Below are 11154 nucleotides of genomic sequence, written 5' to 3'. Positions count from 1 at the left end.
TGAAACGTACCTATCATGCCTAATGAATTCTACATCATGTCCTTGATGGCACTTCTTAATGCAGTTCACACATATGGCATTACGGTCTGTGGTGTTACAGGTATGACATCTGAAGAAAAATACATCACATTGCGCATGAATCAAAAACTGATGAGCTGGGAAAAATGGTTGGGGGGTGGGGAAAACAGTACTTAAGGAAAAGATACGAACAGGACTAAAGCTTGAGAATTTTACTTAAACTTGGATTTCATGGCGCACTTTCAGTTGTGTGTTTTGAAAAAAAGTTCTGCCATGTAATCACTTAGGGTTTATGTCAATGGTAACCATACCTTTCCCAATTCAGTAAATTAAAGGCAATGAAACTTTAAATTTTTTCTCTTGCAGGTGAGGGAAAACACCTTTGTCTGTTACTGACATAGCAATTTTTAGGGGTCCTGCTAAAAGAACATGTGTGAGAGTTTATTTGAAAAACCATACTGTAGGGGAATAAAAATAAGTTGTTACCTGTAGAAGTCATGCATCGGATAGCTGGTGTAACTTGATATCTTATATAAACACTGGCCTCTACTGACAGCTTTTTCTATGGCATCTTGATTGTTCATTATTTTGTTATCTGTTAGGGAAAAAAAACACACACTAATTACACCTCAGTCAATGAATACATTTACTTTTTATTATTATTTTTTTTAAAGATGTTAGTTTTTTGCCCACCCTTTTAAGAGCTAGTACAATTACGAACAGTTAGTGTTCTGCCTGCACTTTAGTTTTGGCACTTAAGCACATCACATACTCAATGCCAAATGACAAGACAGGTGCCCAGACAGTGCAGTGCTCTCCTCAGACCAGAAATACTGCTGCTCTATGCACTTTGCACAAACCATCTGATAAGCCTTTGTTTAAATACTCTTTGTGAAGTGGCTAGTGAAAACAGAGAAACCAGTTTAAGTTTTCTGTTCAGATGTCTGAAAATCCAATGTCTGAAAGCCTCTAGTCTACCATGAGGACTTTCATACACCCCTTCAAATAGAGAGGAAACCGGAATTAGGACTAAAATTAGGACCACCTCCAGCATTTAAAAGATGCATTGAATGCATAGTGGACTCCAAACTCCTCCAAAATGACCCTGTCTCATGCACACTCCCTTATTAGACATGGACATTTTAGGTATATAAACTATTCCTATTTTCTGAAAAAGTGATTTGGGATCATGAATGTTCATGCTTTTATATCCTAGCAGCCAAGTGAGGCATAGTTCTTTACTAGACTCTTGCTCTCAGATTTGTGACAAAAGATTTACCATTATACTAGTTTAGAATATGAATTAGAGATGGGCTAAAATCCAGTGACCAGTTTAGAAACAATTTTGAGACAGAAGAGCTAATAACAGTTTTAATAATAGCAAAACCTTAAGTTACCTTTAAGAGTTTCTGGCTGTCTGTCTAAAAATCAAAGATAGCTTAGCTTGGCATACCACCTTCAGCTGAAAGGTTTAATTACAAACTCAGCTTAAAAACATAGCAGATCTGAACCAAAAAGCGTTACAATAAAAAAACAAAACAGCACCAAATTAAGAAGTGCAAAGTGAACAAACAAAACCAAAGAATGGCTCAGGCTCACCTTTCATTGTTACATTGACACCAGACGCTAGAAATAAACCTCCAAAGCGGTTGTTGAAAATCTGATTGCCTTCTAATGTTGCAGTTGCATGATTTGTTATTTCAATACCTTTTTTGGGTTGGGAACAGAGAAAAGCAAAGAAAGTGGGAATAGTTAGTTGTGCATATTTGTACCTCATAAGTTGTGAGGGTTGATTTTGTGTATTTTTTTTATCATAAGCTCAGGGAAAAAGTAAAATGACACAGCTGGAAAGTGGACTCCGAACCGCTACAAAACTGAGGTTCAAATACTTGTTGAATCCTTTCAAAGAGTTACAGCCGGCATGCATGGTTTCTGGCAGTAACAATATATTACCAGTTTATCTGATAATAAAATGCTACTTTTATCAGACATTTTCAAGGGACATATGATTTCTGGGTGTTTAACCTGCCATCTTCATGTATATGTGAAAGTTCTTGTGCACATAACTTACCTTTCTTAAAGTACCTTTTTATTATATATATACATTTTCAAGATAGGGACCTAAAAATCACTTAAATTTTAGCTTTCACTATTAACCCATGTCTTCCAAGTCATTTGTCCAGGACTGCTCCAGCAACCTATCCTTCCCCCCTACTACACACAGAAAACAACACCTTTAGAGACGCCTTCTCAGAAAACTTGCTTCTTCTGAAAAAAAGATGGGAGAAAACTCAAGAAATGTGATTTTAGTTGAAATGGAATAGAATGCAAGACGTATGGAAGTCTGGTCATTAAGCAGTAAATTACACAGAAACCGTTATTAAATGTTCTTCATCTCTTTTGGAGTCAGAAATGCTCATTTCAATAATTTTTCAAGTTTGTAGAATGAAAGTTAATCTTGAAATGCAATTCAAACCTTAAAATATATTTGCTATATGTTTCCTTTGTTTTAAAGCAGTGACAAAACGTTCTAGACAGATTTACCAATTACTGCTAAAATAAAATAGCAAAAAAAGTATTTCACAGAAAAATGAGAAGGCAGAATGTGCATTATTTCTCAACACACGTAATTCCAGGACTACTGTAAAGATTTTTTGCTACAATTCTGAAATTGTTTCAAAAATACACTGAAGGATATCCTGATTGCTTGTGAAAATATCTAAGTACTGTGGGGTGACAAAACTCACAAAATTAGCTTTGTGAACAGCTTATCCTAACACTTCAAAATTTGATTTGAACAACACAAACCTGCAGCAAATCCATCGAATATTCGATTTTTCCTTAGCACAGGGTGGCTGTTGGTGCTGATAAGAACACCAGCTTGAGCATTCCTGAAGATATCATTCTCCTCCAGAAGACCTATTACAGAACCAACAAACATTTCAGATTGTTAACATTTCCTTATCTGTAACCATTCTGTGAAAGCTATTACTTTCATTTGGGGAACACCCATCAATAGCACTGAAGTTAGTTAGTGATGCAAATTTAAAGCCATTCTCACTGTACAATCACATTAGGGTATTTTTTCTGGCACACATGGTAGAATTTGGAAATGCATGCACCATTACAGAAAATTCCTTTAAGTGCCATTTTATTTTTGTGGAAAGACTGAATCTTTTGACTTCCTTATCTTTTCTTTAATTTTTCTAGCATCTTTTTGTTCTTGTCTTCTAAAACTATCATCCTGTCGACACAAAGCTTAACTTGCATTTTTGTTATTGCAAGACTTTAAAATGTTTAAAATTAAATCTCATTTTACCTACAAAATATCAAAAGCTGTTTTCACACAACTAGCTATCAAACAATAGTCAGAAGATTTTGGAAGAGGACCATTTCTAAATCTAACAGGTGTACAAAGATTACTTTATAAATCTTTTTTTTTTTTCCTTAAATTTTTGACTCTGGCAAAACATGAAATGCTCATATGCGAGATTTTGGCTAAGTAACTTCAATTCAATACTGTCTCAGTGAAATGGCGCAGCTTACAAAAACAGAAGAGACAAAATGACTGTCCTAAACAGCAATCTAACAGTCTTCTTGGATTAGATTAATTACCTCTCTGCCCCCCACAGAGTTCAGTATTAGTGATGTAATTAAGGCTAAAAAGCATCACTATGTATCTGTTATAGCTATTTTATTACTTCAAAAGACAAGAGCTAGTTTTCTAAAGAGCACTTTAAAAAGGACACAGCTTAATCTGAAATTGAACTCTTATCCAGAATACTCAGTCCATGCTAGCAAGGGAAAAAATATACCTCTTCCCCCATTAAATATACAGATGCCTCCATCTCTTCCATCATGAATTTTATTTCTTCTTAGTGTAGGGTTACTGTCTGTTTTAATCCATACACCAGCCATTGCATTATCAAAAATTTCATTGTCTTCTATAAATCCAAGGCCTTAAATTGAAGTGTGGAAAAAAAAAAAGAATAATAAATGAGAAGAGATAATATTGCAGAACATAAACAGTTCTGAGTAAATGAGAGAAACAGACCTACCAGAATTATAAACAAGAATACCACCATTCTGACCTCCCCAGATCTTGTTGCGTCTTATTTTGGGGTTGCTTCCAGTTCTAGGGAGATACATACACAAAGAAGTAATTTAATGCATTTTACTATTTCTCAAGGCCAAAGATTTGAAGCACCTCTGTAGAAATGCCCAATGGATCTCACTGTTTGGAAACCTGAATAGAATACTGTATTTTCAAGCAGGCAAACAGGTTTTAATTTTTACATGCTTCACAGGTCACACTTTCTGGTCAAAAAACAGGCTATATTAGAAGCAATTCTTTATTGAAGCAGAGGATATTCAGAAATACTGAATTCCAAAAAAGTTATTTTTAGAAACTGAGTGACAAGAACAGGTTAAAATAGCACAACACAATGTCTGTTTAGACATAAGAATCAGAATACATTTTACCTTATCTGAACCCCTGAGTACATGTGATTATAGATGTCATTGTCTTCTAGCACGCCATGTCCATTGTCATAAAAATAAACTCCAACCTAATATACAGAAAAATAAATTAGGAGTTTGAAAGTAAAATATAAAAACACAAAAGAACTTTATTCTTTTTTGCCCCCCTTCTAACATGCGAAGTAAAACTCACCTGTTTCCCACTATGTATTCTGTTTCTCCTCAAGACTGGAGTGCTCCCTGTTGTCACCCAGACCCCAGCCAAAGTATTGCTGTAAACTTCATTTTCCTCAATCACACCTTGTCCTTTTTCATGCTAAATACAAGAAGTATAAGAGTCGAGAAAAATTGCTAACTGCAAATATTGTTTATCTGGTTGCACCCACCATCCCCAACATGGATTCTTTACTGTGGAAATGTAATTCCCTTCTATTTGAGTACATATTCACACTATTTTCTAAAAAAAATAACATTACAATTTTGATTGTTTGTCATAAAATAAAGAACACTCTACATCTAAACCACTGTATTTGAAGGCTCTGCAGTAGTATTTGCTAATCTCTGCTAGCTTTTGCTAGAAGAGGTATTTCCCCAGCACCATGCCATCAGATGAAAGCTGTGACACGTGGCACTTAAACCTACACCCACCCTTGTCCACCAGACTGACAAAAAATTGCATGTCACTTAAAGTGACATCTTTACCACATTGTTGTGCTTAAAAGCAAAGCAACAGTATGAAGTTTTATCTGTTGAATGAGCAGATGAACACAGGCAACATTAGCTAAACATTTGGTAATTCCTGGTAGGAAAATACACAGATATTTCTTTAAATAAAATCTGATATGGCTCAAGGTGGCCTGACAGCTCATTTTGCTTTATTCCTCACTTTTACAATACATGCCTGTACTACAACTGCAATGCATATCATAACTTGAAGGAAAAAAAGTATCTCAGGTTAGTGAATGCACGTAAATGCGCAACACTCAAAAAAGCTGAATAGTTCTAAATTTATTTTATTAAAAGCTTTTATCCAACAAATGAAGTTTTGCCATCCTATTTTAAATGGAATACTCTATAACAGAAATAATTTAGGAACATTTGTAAGAGCCTTAATCTTTTAAACATAAGCACCAGCTTCAGCCTATTATAATTAACCTAAGAAATCTAGTCATTTTAAGTACAAACATTTTACACTTTGGCAACGTTTCTATGAACAGAAGCTAAGTTTGCATGCCTGCTTGTGGGTCATGCTTACCACGTAAATTCCACCATGCTGACCATCATGAATCTTGTTGTGTCGAACTATGGGACAGCTGTTTGTTCGAATCTGTATTCCTGCTAATGCATTACCTAATAACAAAAATGGTATTTAATGCAATGCATATGCTCATTTTTCTCTGAATTTAAGATGCAATAATCAAATCAGCTTACCATAAATGTCATTTCCTTCAATAAGGCCTCTTCCATCACCAAAGATATAAACACCACCTTGATTCCCATTAAAAATTGCATTGCCCCTAAAAAACAAAAGAATCAACATTATGAAATTATTATAATAATACTACACAATATATAATGTCTAGGACTGTATAGTACCCAGACTTGAAATATTTTTTTCTGTGTCTTTTCAAGAAATGTACTCTTCCAAATACACACACAAATTAATAAACACAGTTCAGTCAAACACAGATGGTATCTCATTTTTACATATACAGGAATATTTTCAGTTCATTAGAAATAAATGAAATAAGGTTGCACTTTTCCAATTCTGATCAACTCTCTTATTCTAAGTAGTGAAATATTAATGGGAAAACAATACCTTATTGTTGGGTCACTGTTTGAGGTAATCCATACACCTGCAAAATTGTTTGCATAGATTTTGTTCTCTATGAATTGTCCTCTTCCTTTTTCATGAACATAGATTCCTCCAGTCTGGCCATGATGAATTTCACACCGAACTACTGTAGGATTGGCATAGGCTTTAACTTCAAAACCTGCTATCCTGTTCCTATGGATGTTGCAGCTTTCAAAATAACCCTTAAGACACAAAACATACAAGGTTTCCTGTAAATGTCTTTTCTCAAGTGAAGGCTGAACATTGAGATGTTATTTTCTCCCCTCCAAACACCATGGACATTTAAAAGGAACAGTATCAAAGCTGACAAAACATCAGTACTTACATGGCTAATGAGAACAGCTACTGTCACTATATCCTGTTTTTCCCCGAAAATAAAAATACCGTTTCAAAGACACTCTGTATTGCTATTTATTAGTACTGATTGAATTACAAGTAAAAACGGCACCTCAAAGAGGACCAAGTATCAGGTTTCTTTAGCAGCTACAAAGCCCACGCATCTAATATAAGAAGGACAGTGTGAAGAAGACAACCTGCTTTTTTTCCTGCCATATACATATAAGAATATAATAAATTTGGGAAGAAGTGTCCTAAAATTCTTTGTAATGACTGCTCAGAATAAATGCATATGGATGGCTGTGGGAGATAAGCAACTTTTCCGGAGCTTGATAGTAACCTCCCTTTCCTCAAGTGTGAGCTGCCAATGAATAAACACCCCCATGCAGTTACACACTTCATTTAGACACTGCAGGGATATTTGTCAATTATAAACAAGCAAGAATATATGCAGTTTAATGAAGAAATCAAGACAGCATGTGCTTTACCCTACTTTGAGGACTGCAGACAGGAAAGGGACTACATTGATTAAGCAAGCTCCAGAAAGTACTATCAGTGTACACGGCTTGGCTCCTCAGGCCCGTGTGAGAAGTCAGATGGAAATGACACTTTTTTGTAAATATTCAGAATATATTTCAAGAATTTGGGATTAGGTCTTGTCTCAAAGTGAGATGAGACATTTTCAGAGTTCTTGAAGATGCCGTACAATAACAGACAGGGAAATATAAAAAAAGATCTCTTTAGAAATACACCTGTATGCCAACAGGCAGCCTTCTGTGATTCTCATCCCCAAAGGAAACACTATTTTCCCCTTGTTGTTTGAAGAGAGGCTGTATATGAAACTTAAGCAGGATGACAACTTGGTATTAAAAAAGCTTCATCCTCTTCATGGAGGAATACATCATTTCAATTAAAATACTACTTCATGGTCTGGTACCTTTTTAATTACTTCACAGATTATCTTTGAGTGCCAAATATGCTGCAACTATGAAAACTGCTTGGGTACAAGAAAAAGGGTATATAAGATGTCCTTTGTCACAGAAGCCACACAGAAGCTGCAAACAGGGTTGCTTAATATAAAAAAAGGCTCTGTGATTAGTAACAAAGAAGGAAGAAACGATCACAGAATCACAGACTGGTTTGGGTTGGAAAGATCTTTAAAGATCATCTAGTCCAATACTCCCTGCCATGGCCTGAGACCTCTTTCACTAGATCATGTTGCTCAAAGCCCTGTCCAGCCTGACACCGTGTACTTCCAATAATGTGGATGCATGCAGAAAACAGATTACAAAAACACCAGGTCTAAGCAGACTCAAAATACTACTTTTGAAGAAGAAAGAATCACAGAATCACAGAATTGTAGGGGTTGGAAGGGACGTCAAGTGATTATCGGGTCCAACCCCCTACCAAAGCTGGTTCCCTAGAGCAGGTTGCTCAGGTAGGCATCCAGACGGGCCTCGAATATCTAAAATATATGAAAAGCTACTAAAATGTATGAGAAGCTACTAATAAAAAAAAAAGCTTCATAATATATGAAAGCTACTTTTAAAACATTGGGAAGTAGTCTCCATACGAAATTTATTTAAAATACCAGGCAAGGCATTAGCTGTAGGCACAAAACGACAGTTACAATGACAGAAGGACTGCTGTGTGGGTAAGACAACACCGGTGTATCCTGTTAAGACCCAACCAGAGAAAGTAATTGCACGCAAATACACACCACAGTAATTGTAGTGTTGATGCCTCCACGCGCTACTTAGCATACAACGTGTATGTGATAGCAAAGATCCTTTCCTGCGAAGTTGGACAAGATGAGACTTTTTGCATCAAGACTAACTCAGGAATTCATCGTGTTTGCGCTTTCTACATTTTATCTAGTCCAACAAATACTGCTTTGAAATATATTAGGGTTACATTTTTAATTGATGCAATTTTGTTCACTGTTTTTTTCTCAGAACAACTTTTATGTATTTTTTATATATTTTTTCTTATTTCAAGGATTACAGTATTACAGAAATCCAGACATTTCACATTATTGTTTGAAAAATATAGGTATTCAAAAAAAAGGAAATCATGCAAATTTTAAGATTTCCTAAATATTTACTGACACTCACAGTCTCAACAGGGCAAGAAAAAGACCAAGATAGAAAGAAGAACTGCTAAAGAGTATCTGTCTTTGTATTGACTTAATTAAACAGATAAATGTGACTGACAACATTAAAATATACACTCATAAAAATCTGCCTAAAAGTCTGGAATGGTCTCTATTTGAGAGTTGATGGATTTTATAAAAAAAACAAATGCTGCATAAAGAAAAACATATTCAAGATGCAAAACAAGCCCTTTATTTTTAGGGCATAGGAAAAATTTGCTATTGCAGCAAAAGGCCAACTGAATTTTTATGTACTCTACATAGAAACTGGCAAAAGCTTCATTACCATTTTTGGACTATGTAAACACTTCTTTAAAATGATCTGATTTGTAATATTTAAAAGAATGAGTGCTATATTTCTCATTTGGAAACAATGAAAATGAAGACCTATGCCTTGCTCTCGACTTCAAGTTATGAAATTACGTTAGCTTATTCTTACAGTACATTTGAAGGTTCTCTGTTGTTTACGTACGATGATCAAATACAGTTTAGTCTGGCAACTTGTCTCAGGCACCTGGCAAGAGCCATCAGTGTAAGACACTGAGGGATGCCAGGGCCATTGCTGCATTTTTAATGCCTGTTTGTTCTATGTCTGGCACAAGCCCCAGCAAACAGCAGAATACTGCTGGTTTAGAAATAAGAGGTTAAGTTTCTACAAGCATCAAAACACAAAGAACAGTCTGAGAACATGAAAGTGAAAAACAAAGCACTCTTTAACCTTTCAGAGTCGGCACTGCAGTACAGAAACCCACGGGAAAATAATGTGTAGGGTAGGAATTTGGTACTGGAATGTACTTATCCTGCTTCACATTTACAAACAAGCGAAGAAAAATATGTACAGCCAAAAATATACTGCATGAGAAGCAAGAGAAAAAGTAGAAAGAAAATGCACACATTCGGTAGGTATGTAGGATTTGTATCTGAAAGATACCGTGTCACTTAAAGGATATTTACATTTTGCACTGGTGTTACATCGTCATCTCTATGGCTGGCCTGATACAGAACAGAGGACTCTGAAAAAAGCAGGCTTTGAGATGGAAGGAGGCAGGGGGAAATCTTTCAAAGGAATTTATGACTAAGAAGCATTTCAATAGTGGAACTAGGCTATTCTTAAGGATAGTATATTGCAAAAATTGACCTATTTTTCTTCCTACTTACTGAAATACTTCCCAAATATACAGGCCAATGCTGTTGCATTCCTCCCCCCCCCCCCCTTTTTTTTTTAAACTCTAAGTATCTCAAAGACTGCATTGCTCTGCACATTTAACCATAGTATGTGAGACAAGAGGATCATCCCTCTTATTTGCAGCTAAGATAAATATTAGCCACATTCTCTTTAATATGTTATTGTTTCTTTTATGTAAAAAGGAAAATGTCTGTGTATTCCATATTGCTTGTGAAACCACACTGATCACAGTATTAGGATAGTATAGACTGTGTATTCATTCTAGCTGGAAGAAAACAAAATGCTTTTGTTTCAAATGAATCAAGTGAACACAATCTAGTTTTATTATTATTACTGTTTTTCAAGACATTTCATTACTCATTTGCTAAACACTTCAGTACTTATACCAGAAGCTTATCCTAGCCAGATTTTCAACCAACCCTCAAGCCTACACACACAGACAGCTCCCCTCAGGGAATTACTGAAGCATTCACCTTTGCAAGCTTTCCTGTATCTGAGATCACTTTATTCCATGTTTCAGAGCCTGTTTAAGTCTTGCAGGGATATATGGATATACATATCCACTGAAGTGGATTAAGAGTGCTTATACAATACATTAATACAGCTTAGATGAGGCAGTGGCAGCCTGCAAACACTGAGCTAATATAAAACAAAGACGTAATGTCTTAGGTTTGCCATCACTCTGCAAAATGCCCACACAACTACATTTCTAGAACACATATAATGTAAAAAAAATAAAATAAAAAAAATCTGCCAGAGGGCTGCTAGAAGGGAGCTCTGTGCTGGTATAACATTGCCCAACACAGAGCAAACATGCTCCTTAGGACATAAGAGAGGATGAAGAAGTACCTAACAGAGCAAAATCCTACCACATTTAAACTTCCGCTAGGCAGAAGATTTTCACAGAATGGTTTAAGTTGTGAGGGACCTCTAGAGGCTATCTGGTCTAATGCCCCTGCTTGAGCAGGAATACCTAGAGCAGGTTGCCCAGGAACACATCCAGAGGGCTGCTGAAGATCCCCAAGGAGGGAGACTCCACAGCCTCTCCAGGCAACCTGTGCCAGGGCTGTGTGACCTTCAGAGGGAACCTCCTGTGTTCCAGTCTGTGCCCACTGCCTCCTGTCCTGC

General features: G+C 36.0%; 1 protein-coding gene across 4 annotated transcripts in view; it reads right to left on the bottom strand.

Annotated features, from left to right (window-relative positions):
- The window catches only part of FBXO11 (F-box protein 11), a 72938-nt gene that overhangs the window by 1406 nt on the left and 60378 nt on the right, over positions 1–11154 (bottom strand). For all 4 annotated transcript variants that reach the window (XM_038176027.2, XM_038176029.2, XM_005012086.6 and 1 more), the window contains exons 12-22: positions 6317–6534; positions 5929–6014; positions 5753–5847; positions 4691–4813; positions 4501–4586; positions 4077–4153; positions 3834–3977; positions 2827–2937; positions 1618–1725; positions 505–613; positions 11–109 (exon numbers count right to left, since the gene is read on the bottom strand). In XM_038176027.2, coding sequence (XP_038031955.1) covers positions 11–109; positions 505–613; positions 1618–1725; positions 2827–2937; positions 3834–3977; positions 4077–4153; positions 4501–4586; positions 4691–4813; positions 5753–5847; positions 5929–6014; positions 6317–6534 — 1256 coding nt within the window. The remainder of the gene's footprint in view (positions 1–10; positions 110–504; positions 614–1617; positions 1726–2826; positions 2938–3833; positions 3978–4076; positions 4154–4500; positions 4587–4690; positions 4814–5752; positions 5848–5928; positions 6015–6316; positions 6535–11154) is intronic.

The sequence above is a fragment of the Anas platyrhynchos genome, chromosome 3 (assembly GCF_047663525.1).
Source record: "Anas platyrhynchos isolate ZD024472 breed Pekin duck chromosome 3, IASCAAS_PekinDuck_T2T, whole genome shotgun sequence".
Lineage (NCBI taxonomy): Eukaryota > Metazoa > Chordata > Aves > Anseriformes > Anatidae > Anas > Anas platyrhynchos.
This window is presented reverse-complemented; position numbering and strand designations above follow the sequence as displayed.